At 35.5% G+C, this 12753-nt stretch overlaps 1 protein-coding gene across 7 annotated transcripts in view; it reads left to right on the forward strand.

The window, feature by feature from the left end:
• The window catches only part of SSH2 (slingshot protein phosphatase 2), a 255468-nt gene that overhangs the window by 93721 nt on the left and 148994 nt on the right, over window positions 1–12753 (forward strand). For all 7 annotated transcript variants that reach the window (XM_057536268.1, XM_057536271.1, XM_057536265.1 and 4 more), the window contains one exon: window positions 6609–6652. In XM_057536268.1, the coding sequence (XP_057392251.1) occupies window positions 6609–6652 (44 nt within the window). The remainder of the gene's footprint in view (window positions 1–6608; window positions 6653–12753) is intronic.

Here is a 12753-nt window from a genome sequence, read left to right on the forward strand (position 1 = left end):
CACATTAGTGATTCAATATTTTTATAGATTATACTTCATTTAAAGTTATTACAAAATAATGGCTATATTTCCCTGTGCTGTATAATATATCCTTTTTACTTATTATACATAGTAGTTTGTATCTCTCAATCCCATACCCCTATCTTACCCACCCCCTTCCCCCACCTCCACTGGTAACCACCAGTTTGTTCTCTATATCTATGAGTGTGTTTCTGTTTTGTTACAAACATTTGTTTATTTTATTTTTTAGATTCCACATATAAGTGATAACATAGAACATTTGTCTTTCTGTAACTTATTTCACTGAGCATAATACCCTCTAGGTTCATCCATGTTGTTGCAAATGGCAGAATTTCATTCTTTTTTATGGCTGAGTAATATTCCATTATATATATATGTATGTATGTATATATGTGCCACATCTTCTTTATCCATTCATCTGCTGATGGACACTTAGGTTGCTTCCATATCTTGGCTATTGTAAATAATGCTGCTATGAACATTGGGGTGCATGTGTCTTTTTGAGTCAGTGTTTTCTGAATATCCTAAAATTAAATGCACATTCAGAATCTCACGCCATATTGTTTATAGGTCAAATTTTTCTTAAGAACATCAAGAAGAAATTATATTCTTTAAATAAAAACTACTTAACGATAGGACTCTGGAATATTTTTAAAAAGTCAACAAACATGTATTTAATCATTTAATTAGTTTTCCTTATACATCAGAAATTATTCTATTTACTAAGAAGAAACTAATGTTTATCACTACACTTTTCTCCTTGTGATTTCTAATGTTCTGAGCATGTTGATTACTTGCATTTCTTTTTTCTTTTTTCTTTTCTTTTTTTTTTTTAACTAACAATATGTGAAGTTACTTGACAAGGTAGGTGGTTATATATGGTCTGATGTATACACTTGTTACAATAGAATGGTAAGCATTCTCCCTTTAGCTACCATTTAAATGCCATTATTCAAGATAACTGTATTATCTGGTAATTAATCTTGCTGAATAAGCAATGTTGTATCTTTGCGTTTTGGGCAGTGAATTCCATTGAAATAAGCATAATCAACACTTTCTTCAATAAAAAAAAAAATCCACTTTACCTTAGGCCTACAATGCCTTGACATACTGAGTTTTTTTTTGTTTTTGTTTTTGTTTTTTAAGTCTCTTTTTCCAAGTAAGATGAAAGGGAAGCAAATCATTCATTGGCCTGACTATTGTAATGTTAATCTGAGAAAGAAAGAAAAAAGTCATTTGGGGTATTAAGTAGATTATAAATGTGCTTGTGTTAGAAACACTTCTCTGACTTGCTTTTTTTGTGTGCCAAAGGAATTTCCACTCCTTTGGCACTATTTTAAAGTGTAGAAGTCATAGAAGAAAGGTGACAAAGGAGATTACTTTATTATAAGCCATGAGAAAAGTTATGCTTTTTTCTGCAGTTCCCTTCCTAACCACTGTCCCGGGGTATAGGTACCAAATGCAGATTCTTAGTTAAGAGGCAGCTGGTTATAGCAGAAATGTAGACCTGAGTTCAAATCGTGACTCCACGTGGCATTTATTGGCATTGTGACATTTAGCAAGCAGCACAGGGTTGTAGTGCACGTTAAATAAAATAACATATAAAGTACCTGGCCCATAGTAGTGTTAAATAGATGTTAGTTCACCTCTGTAGATGTAACTGTTTTTAGCTGTTTGTGGCATCTAAGGAAACATCAAGGGTATTTTTGCTTTTTATTTCTCATCACAATTCTCATAGGTAGAAAAATCTACCAAAAAAGCTGAAAATAATTTGAATTATCCCCTTTGGTCAGCTCATTTTATGTATGAGGGAAAGGATATTAAGTTAGTAATAGCCCATAAACATCTAAAAGGGTACTCAACCTTAGTAGCAGTCAAGGCACAGCAAATTAAGACCATGGTGAGATACATACAACACTAGATTGGCAAAAAAGAAAAAGAAAACATCTGATGATTTTAAGTGTTGGCTAGGATTTAGAACAACTGAAACTCTCACTCCTTCCTGGTGAGAGTATAGATAGGCACAACTACTTTAGGAAATAATTTGGCACTACCTGGTAAACTTGTACCTTTAGTTATTCTGTGACTCTGCATTTCTACTCCTAGGTGTACGTATATCCCATTGACACTCTTGTGCATGTAGACCAAAAGACATTGCAAGGAAGTTATAGCAGCATGGTTGATGTCACCAAAAACTGGAACAGTCCAATCTATCTGAGTAGAATGGGTAAACTTTGATATATTCCTATAATGCAGTCTTTTACCCCAGCAAAAAAATGAATGAACTGTAGCTATAGGTAATAAGTGGATGAATCTTATTAACATAATATTTAGTTTTTAAAAAACATATTGGTGTAAAAATAAAATACAGTGTGTGTGTGTGAAAAAAAATTTAAAAATAAAAAAATAATAAACATATTGGGAAGACTGCATAAGTGTAATACAATTTTTAAAGCCCCCAGACAATCAAAACTAAATAATATATTGTTTAACAATATAGACATCATGGAATTTTTTAAATAGTGGAATAAAAAATAATGCAAAGAACCAATATGTAAATTAAAATGAAATTCTAAAAAATATTCAAATAATACAAAATAAGGCAGAAAAGGAGAAACAGAGGTATAAAGGTATAGGGGACAAACAGAAAATAAATGGATTTGGTTCTACCATGTTACTAACTATATCAGTAATTACATTAAATGTTAATGGAGACAAAGTGAGAGAGTGGCGTGGACATATATACACTACCAAACGTAAAATAGATAGCTAGTGGGAAGCAACCACATAGCACAGGGAGATCAGCTCGGTGCTTTGTGACCACCTAGAGGGGTGGGATAGGGAGGGTGGGAGGGAGGGAGATGCAAGAGGGGAGAGATATGGGAACATATGTATATGTATAACTGATTCACTTTGTTATAAAGCAGAAACTAACACACCATTGTAAAGCAATTATACTCCAATAAAGATGTTTTAAAAAAATGTTAATGGACTAACCACTACAATTAAAAGGGAAAGATTGTCACAATGGGTAAAATAAAGCAAGATCCAACTACATTCTGTCTATAAAAGACATTCTGTAAATTATAAAGAGATTGAAAAATATACCTTGCAAACAGTGAGCATAAGTCTGGAGTAGCTATGTTAATATTAGATAAAGTAGATTTCAACATAAAATGTCTTACTAGAAGATAAAGGTATCCTGAAAAATAAGAATCAAGTTAAAGGATTTATATTTCCTTCAAAACTTACTATGAGCTATAGTAATAAAGATATAGTACTGGCATAAAGAATGACAAGTAGATCAATGGAACAGAATAAAGAACCCAGAAGTAGACCTCACTTACACTGTCATTTGATTTTTTACAAGGAGCCAAGTTATCCAATGGAGAAAGGAAAGTCTTTTCAATAAATGTGCTTGAAAACTCGAAATCGATAGGGGAAAAAAAAAGAGCCTCCACCCCATCTCACACCACATACAAATATTTATTCAGGCTAGATCATAGACCTTATACATAAAACCATAAAGGTTTTAATAAGAAAATATTATAGAGTATCTTTGTGACTAAAGGGTAGGCAAAGGTTTCTGAAGACATAGAAAACAGTAACTATAGGAGAAAAAAATTTCCAATTAGACTTCAATTACAACTCTCACACATTGTTGATAAGCGTGTAAAGTGGTATAAGCACTTTGGAAGCCCTGGTAATTTTCTCTAAAATTACACATGCATGTGTTCCATGACCTAAAAAAAACCAAAAGCACATGTCCACCAAAAACATGGCAAAGAATGCTCATGTAAAAGTTTTATTCATAATAGACAAAAACTCAAACATCCTGGGTATATATATCAATAGGAGATGAATAAACAAACTGTGGTATATTCATACAATGGAATCCTCAGGGATAAAAAGAAATGAACTCCTTTTACATACAATAACATAGATGAATCTCAAAAACATTATGCTGAGTGAAAGAAGCCACACACAAAAGAGTACATACTATATGATTCTATTTATGTGAACAGGGAAACCATTTAAATGGAGTCATATGCTATATACTAATTTTTGATGGAAAAGAATTGTGGTGGAAGAAAAGTAAGAACAGTGGCTGCCTCTAGGTTGTGGGTGGTGCCAGGTGTTAAATGAGAGAAATTTCTGAGCTGATAGAAATGTTGCGTTTCTTGATAAAAGTTTGAGTTACAGAGATACATACATTTGTCAAAACTCATTGAATGGTGCACTTAAGATTTGTGCATTTATTTCATTGTATATACATTTTATCTTAAAAGAAAAAAAAGAACTGTAATACCGAATTCTAATTATGTGCATTTAAGGGCAAGTACACTGTAAACTACTTTGAAATGCAACAGAAGAATAAGATGGATTGATCAGTGAGGCAGAAAGATGAATAGAGAAGTGATAACGCAAATATAAAAAATGTTACTGGTAGAATCCAGACGGTGGATACACAGGTTCACTATAAGATGTTTCAACTTTTCTGTATGTATGAAATTTTTTATAGTAGAATGAAAGCAAGAAAATTATAAACTTAAAATTCAAGATAGTGGGACTTCCCTGGTGGTCCAGTGGTTAAGACTCTGCGCTCCCAATGCAGGGGGCCCGGGTTCAATCCCTGGTCAGGGAACTAGATCCCGCATGCCACAACTAAAGATCCTGCATGCCGCAACATAAGATCCCGCACGGAGCAACGAAGATCCCACGTGCAGCAACTAAGACCCGGTGCAGCCAAATAAATAAATAAATAAATATTTTTTTTTAAAATTCAAGATAGTACTCACATCTTGGGAGAAGGATAAGAATGGGAGATAGGAAATAAGCACACAGGTAAATGCAAAGGTATTGGTACTATTCTAGCTTTTAAGTAGAATGTTGTTCACAGGTATTCATTTTATTATTGTGCCTCATAATTTACATATATTTTAAATATATCTATTGTCATATAATTTTTCATACAATTAAAAAATGAGAAGAATACATCAGAAGTAGAGATCTATTAACCACTGATAACAATAATGAAGCATTATTTGTTAAATGAGATTCCAGGAAATCATTTCTATTTATTACAGTTCCCTTGGGCTCCAAAATCTAACATTTATCTTTGCTTATGAGTCTTCTCATTTTCATTCTTGCAGACTTTCCAGGTTCTGACTATTGACTCTAGAGACGATCGGTTCTTTTCATTTTAGCACCATTCTTTTCACTTCCTAAAGGGCATACTTCTGAACCTAAAACTTCCCCTGTCGGCAGAGTGTAATATACCATGACAGCTCCCCTGTCCTCCCTCCGAGGGTAGGATCTTTGCTGTCTTCTTCCCTTTGTGCAAGATAATGGGCATACCTGAAATCAATAATGAAAATAAAATGGGAATAAAAGTTATAGAGCTGGCCGTGGCTGCCCAGGAATGGAGGTAGAATGATGTAGAGGTGAATGGGGATGGTTCCATAAACTCAGAAAAGTAGGTGACTTATCGGCAGACGGTACACGTATTGTTTGAGATTGTTTTTCTCCTTCTATTTTTGTGTTTGCCAAATAGGGCAAAAGTGACCAGAGTGCAAATATAAAATGTCAGAGAGCAAACTTAAAGAAAAAGTTAGCACCTCAACATCATTAATTCTCTCATCTTTTCTCACTTTTCCTTCATGTTGCTATTCGTGTCTCCATGAAGATCTGTATAGTATCTTAACATATAATAATTCCTAACCTAGGTTAGGGAGGGGTGAATGATATGCTTTTTCAATGTGTTGGGAGACAGTATTTTATCAGTTTTAATTCTAGCTTTACTACATGAGTTTCCTTTAGCAACTTAACTTCTTTCCTTTCTGTGAATTTCAGTTTCTGTAAAATATTCATATTTCATTGAGCCTAAATTGCCGTAAGTATAACACCCTCAGTTATTTTATGTGCCACTAAAAAAAAACAAATATTGCAATTAAACTATGATTCAGTGCTTTTTAGTCACATTGATTGTAAATTTATCCCAATTTATGTGTATGTGTCAGAATCAGTGAAACTAGGGTACCGTCAACCTTCTGAGTTTATAAGGAATAAGTTGGACAATGTACTTAAAGTGTTGAGCAAGGCACCTGGCATGTTATAAATACTCAATAAGTAGTAGCCATTAAGGTGATGGTGATGTGATCATGAACACTTTGCAAAATGGTGTTCATTGTTTAGATTGTTCTTTGGGGATCAGAATCATTAATAGATCATCTTGATGAGATTTGTTGGTGAAAGTCAGAATACCCACTCATTTTAATTTTAAGTAACATAACAGTAACATAGCATCTTCATTTGGTTTTCGGAGATAATTCTTTTAATTATGAGCACTTTGTTATTAAAAAAAATTTGTAGGCTATTGTGAAAGTTTCCTCCAGGAATAAATTATGTTGATATATATCAACTCCCTGGGTTGGTTGAAGTCACTTTTTATGGAGAGAATTTAGTTTAAGTACACAGCATCAATGAGATATTCCTACATGTAAAGCTTAGTAAAATTACATTGTTGGTATTATGATATGAGACCTCAGGTTTTAAATTATTTTTTTCTCATTTTCCTGTCTATACAGGAGGCAGACAGTGGGGAGGAGGAATGCCGATCACAGCCCAGGAGGTATGTTTGTTCATTACATCCTACAGTATTTCTGTAGTCAGTGTGTTTTCTCTAATTCTTTCTCAGTCTTGTCAGATTAGTTTATCCTCGTTTTCCAAGATGCTTAGTTGGTCTCTCAAAATGGAATTACTTTAAGAATCCAGTTACTGGGACTTCCCTGGTGGCACAGTGGTTGAGAATCTGCCTGCCAATGCAGGGGACATGGGTTTGAGCCCTGGTCCGGGAAGATCCCACATGCCATGGAGCAACTAAGCCCATGCACCACAACTACTGAGCCTGCGCTCTAGAGCCTGTGAGCCACAACTACTGAGCCCGCGTGCTGCAACTACTGAAGCCCACGTGCCTAGAGCCGGTGCTCTGCAGCAAGAGAATGCACCACAATGAGAAGCCCACGCACTGCAACGAGGAGTAGCCCCCGCTCACCACAACTAGAGAAAGCCCATGCCCAGCAACGGAGACCCAACGCAGCCAAAAAAAAAAAAAAAAAAATTAAGAATCCAGTTACTGACTCAGAAAGATTTTAAATGGTAGACTGCATTATGTTGTGCACCTGAAACTAAGATAATGTTGTACGTCAGTTATACCTCAATAAATAAAGTAACTAATTACTTTAATTAAGTGGTAGATTTCTCTTTTTTTAATGCAGAAAGGCCAGTATTGGCCCAGCTTTGACCCAAGTCTCTAGAACTGTCTTGGGTAATAAAAAAGCAAATTTTCCTTACCTTTTAGGAAAATGTCAACTAAGGAACATTTCAACCTTCGGTTTTGTACTTATTTTTGTCATTCATTTTGATAGGTTTTGGCAATTTTTACAGATTGGTTAATATTTCACTTCCTCAATACAAAGAATATACTAAGTAACTTACCCAATCTTTTAAAATACAATGAAACTTTTTTTCTCCCTCTCATGGAATAGTGGGCATGTTATAAGGATACCAATACCTGCTGCCATTAAAAGAAAATAATTATGAGAGACATCTAGGACATATATAATAACATTTCTGTTATCTTCTTTAAAATTTTTTATGGTAGTATTAAAGATTCAATAGTTCAGAATTCACTGAAATCCTTAGAACTTTGAAAGTCTATAATAGCAATGTCAATGTTGTATGCAACAAACTATATTATATGGTATTTTAATTTCTCAAGATTGCATGGAATTCAACTTTCCTGTTATAAACATTATTATACTGTGACACAATAGGGTACATCTTTTGTAAGAAATAAGTGCCTTTTAAAAATATTTGTTTAAATGTCTGTGAAATAAAATGTTTTTTTTTAATCAACTCCCTCCCACAAGAAATAGCCCTGGTAAGTTCTAGATGGTCATTTAAATGCTACCAAATTTGTGTCCTCTGAACTCAATCACAAGAGCTATTCTAGATGATACTGAGAACGGATACAATAAACATGTTCATTGTAGAGAAGCTGGCTAAAGGGCGTGCTTCCTTAATGATAAATTATCGTGTATTTGTTGATGTATATATACCTCACTTGTGTAAACCACAACTTAATATAAAAATAGTTCCTTTTCATCAGTAACTGAGGTTATTGGCAATATTTTTCCTGCCTTATCACAAAAATTTAGGCTTAAAGCTTAATTTCTCACTGTCTCTTAGGGAAGATCTGACAGTGAAGTGTCATTCTTTTGCATAGGACTAAGGGACAGAAACCTAGAAGAAATTTTAGCTCATTGTTTACCAGAGACATCATAACCTTATTCCCATTAGAATGAAAAAGGATTCCAAAGGATTCTTAAATTTTCTATTAGGCCAGATTTAAAGATCTCTGGGTTAATTTCTTTATGCATCTACTGGGATAATTGTCCCCCAAAATTACATAATGATGAGGCAATGCAAGTCTATTTTCTTATTCACAGCACTGAATTGTCAAGCCATTAAGAACCATAAAAACAGTGTATCATTGAAACTAATACCAATTCCAGGTAATAAAAAATGATGTTGCATTAATCTCTTATTTTAACCAAATATCATTTATTGGGAAAGTCATAAGTTAAAAGTAATCTTTTAGTATAATTAGCTCAAACTATGCTGCCTTTAAAAACCAATGTTCACAGGCAAAAACAGTAACAAAAATAGATAAATTAGACTGCATCAAAATGTAAAACTTCTGTGCATCAAAGAACACAACAAAAGAGTGAAAAGGCAACCCACAGAATGGGAGAAGATATTTGTAAATCATGTAGCTAATAAGGGATTAATACCCAGAATATAAAAAGAACTCTTTTACAACTCAGCAAGAAAAAAACAAACAACCTGTCTTAGTCAGCTTGGGCTCCTATAACAAAATACCATAGATTGAGTGGCTTAAATTTCAGACATTTGTTTCTCACGGTTCTGGAAGCTAGTAGTCCAAGATCAATGTGCTGGCAGATTTGCTTCCTGATGAGAACCCTCTTCCTGGCTTGTAGACAGCTGCTTTCTTGCTGAGTCCTCACATGGCTGTAAGAGAGAGGGTGCTCTGCTCTCTTCCTCTTCTTGAATGGTACACTAATCCTATCATGTTGGCCACACCCTCATGACATCATCTAACCCTAATTTCCTCCCAAAGGCTCCCATCTCCAAATATCATCACATTGGAGGTTGGCTTCAGCATACAGATTTGGGGGGCACATAAACATTTAGTCCATAACATTCCACTCATGCCTCCCAAAATTCAACTCCTTCTCACATACAAAATATATTCATCACATCCCAACAGCCCCAAAGGTCTTAACTCATTCTAGCATCGACTCTAAAGTCCAAAGTCTTATCTAAATATCATCTAAATAAGATATGGGTGAGACTTGAGGCAAAATTCCTCTCCAGCTATGAACCTGTGGAATCAGATTAATTATACACTTTAAAATACAGTGGTAGGACAGGCATAGGCTAGACATTCCCATTCCAAAAGGGAGAAATAGAAAGGAAAGAAAAGATGACACGGCCCAAGTAAGTCCAAAACTTAGTGAGACAAATCCCATTAGATCTTAAGGCTCAAGAATAATCCTCTTTGGTTTGATACTGTGCCTTCTAAACCCAGTGGGGAAGTAGTCCTGCCATCAGGACTCACTGGAGTAGTGGTGTCATCTCCAGGGATCACCTGAGCAGCCCTGCACTTCTGGCTCCCTTGGAGTACCACCCATGCAGTGTTCTGCAAGGGCCCACCTACCTGGCACCTTTGAAACGGACGTGGAGGCAGCCTTGCCTGTCAGCCCTCGCACTCTCGGCGTGTGGTGGGAATAGCAGCCTTGACGATCTCTGAATCTTTTTGGGGTTCTCTTGCCTTTTCTTGGAGAATGTTCATGTTCACAGCCTCCCTTCATTCTGTCTCATTTTCTGTTTCTGATATTCAGTGAGATTCCATGGGATGTTACAATGATGGAAGAATTGGCTGCTCTTTACAAAAAAAAAAAGAGTAATCTAGTAACAAGCACGCTAAAATTAAGAATTCAAAGAGGTAATGAATTGAGTGTGAATATTGCTAGAAACCAAAATTAGTAAGTTAGAAACTAAACTTCACAGAATTAAAAAGTGAAAATTAAAACACGTTTTAACCATTGTGTTAGCAAAGATTTAGATTATTAGTATAAAAAAAATAGCATTTTCTGCCTTATAAATTGGTACAACCTTTTTAGAGTGTAAGTTAGCAGTATCAATTAAAATTCAAAATATTCTGGATTTGGACCCAGAACTTCCACTTTTAGAAGCTAATCCAGAACAAAGAGATGGACCCAAGAGTATTTGTTGCAACATTTTTTCTAAACTTGGAAACATCCCAAATGTTGATTAATAAAGAAATAACTAACCAATATTTCTATTGTGTATAGTACTCAAAATGTTTAATAAATGTTAATGTGTGGGAAAAAATTAGAAATTACCATATGATCCAGCAATTCCCTTTCTGAGTATATACTCAAAATAACTAAAAGCAGGGTCTTGAGAAATTTGTGCACCCATGTTCATAGCAACATTATTAGCCAAAGGGTAGAAGCAACCCAAGTATCCATAGACAGATAAATGGATAAAGAAAATGTAATATATACGTATAATGGAATATTATTCAGGCTTAAAAAAGTAGGAAATCCTGCAATTTATGATGAACCTTGAGGACATTATGCCAAGTGAAAAAAGGCAGTCCCAGAAGGATACATATTGTATGATTCCACTTATATGAGGTACCTACTGTAGTCGAATTCTCAGAGATGGGAAGTAGAATGTTGGTTGCCAGGGGATAGGGGAGGATGGATAGGGAGTTATTTAATGGGTACAGAATTTCATTTTTGGAAGAGAAAAAAGTTCTAGAGATGGATGGTAGTGGTAGTTGAACAACGAACAACAGTGTGAATTACTTCATGCCTTGTACACTTAAAAATAGTTATTTAAGAGGGCAAATTTTATGTTATATGTATTTTACTATAATTAAAAAACAGGGCTTCCCTGGTGGCGCAGTGGTTGAGAATCCGCCTGCCAATGCAGGGGACACGGGTTCGAGCCCTGGTCTGGGAGGATCCCACATGCCGCGGAGCAACTAGGCCCGTGAGCCACAATTACTGAGCCTGCGCATCTGGAGCCTGTGCTCCGCAACAAGAGAGGCCACGATAGTGAGAGGCCCGCGCACCGCGATGAAGAGTGGCCCCCGCTTGCTACAACTAGAGAAAGCCCTCGCACAGAAACGAAGACCCAACACAGCCATAAATAAATAAATAAATAAATAAATAAATAAATATTTATAATTAAAAAACAAATGATCTACTCATGTCACACCAGCTCCTTTTTATGATATCTAACTCTGGCGCTGCTTTGTCGTTCCCAGGAGATAAGCATAAAAATATAATAATTGTAGAGCTAAAAATCAGGTTGTGTATTATTACCTTTTTGGTAAAAATATAAATGGATGAAATTCAGTTCCAGTCTTGTCCTTTTTTTTTCTTTATAAATTTATTTATTTATTTTTGGCTGCGTTGGGTCTTAGTTGCTGCGCACAGGCTTTCTCTAGTTGTAGCGAGTGGGGGCTACTCTTCATTGCGGTGCGCGGGCTTCTCATTGCGGTGGCTTCTCTTGTTGCAGAGTATGGGCTCTAGGCATGTGGGCTTCAGTAGTTGTGGCACGTGGCCTCAGTAGTTGTGGCTCACGGGCTCTAGAGCACAGGCTCAGTAGTTGTGGCTCACAGGCTTAGTTGCTCCGTGGCATGTGGGATCTTCCTGGACCAGGGCTTGAACCCATGTCCCCTGCATTGGCAGGCGGATTCTTAACCACTGTGCCACCAGGGAAGTCCCTCCAGTCTTTTCTTTTGCATATTTATGAACTGATAGCTTTTCGTCTTCTTGTGTCATAACCCACTTTGCTGACTTGGGAACAGCCAGGAAGGTAACTATAAAACGAAACCATATAACACACCAATATTCTACCATTTTGATTTATAAATGGCTATCTCATATGAGTCAACCTAATAAAATTGCAAGATAATAAATAAAAGTGAGCAAAAGAAAGATGCCATTGAAATAAATCTTGAAATCCCAAGACATCTTTTTTAGGGTGACTAGTTGTGGAAGGAAACAAAGTACCTTAGATCTAAACTTGGAAAATATTTTAATTATAGTAGAATTCTCCCATTTCTGTATATATCAACTCTAAGCTAAGAATTGTATAAAGTAAAGAGAAAAGGAATAACCTTTAGGAAATTGTCTTTTGGGTCAGCAATTTATAGTATTGTACAATAATATAGTTTCAAACATCTCAAAGAAATCCCACCCACCCCCCGTACTACTTTTTTTAGGCAAATGAATGTTTAAGCCACTCAGGACGGTTTTTATGTTTTCTCCCCTCAACTCAAGCAACATGTATAATATTTGTTACTATTTTTAGTTACTCTGAATGTGTAGTTATTTTTCATGTTTAGCCCTAAACCTCTCCTGTTTTTAAACGTAATTTCTTCCTCTTCAGTTTTTCATAGACATAAAGAATTACTTACCATCTACTGAAAAAGTTCTGCACCTTTGAAAACGTGTTATTTTCTCTTAAGTACTTCAAACCTAACAATGAAAGTTTTGTTGCAGGTGGGGAAGAGAGAGAGCAAGTAGTGTGGGCCAGAGGAGTATC

This window comes from Balaenoptera acutorostrata, chromosome 20, assembly GCF_949987535.1.
Source record: "Balaenoptera acutorostrata chromosome 20, mBalAcu1.1, whole genome shotgun sequence".
Classification (NCBI taxonomy): domain Eukaryota; kingdom Metazoa; phylum Chordata; class Mammalia; order Artiodactyla; family Balaenopteridae; genus Balaenoptera; species Balaenoptera acutorostrata.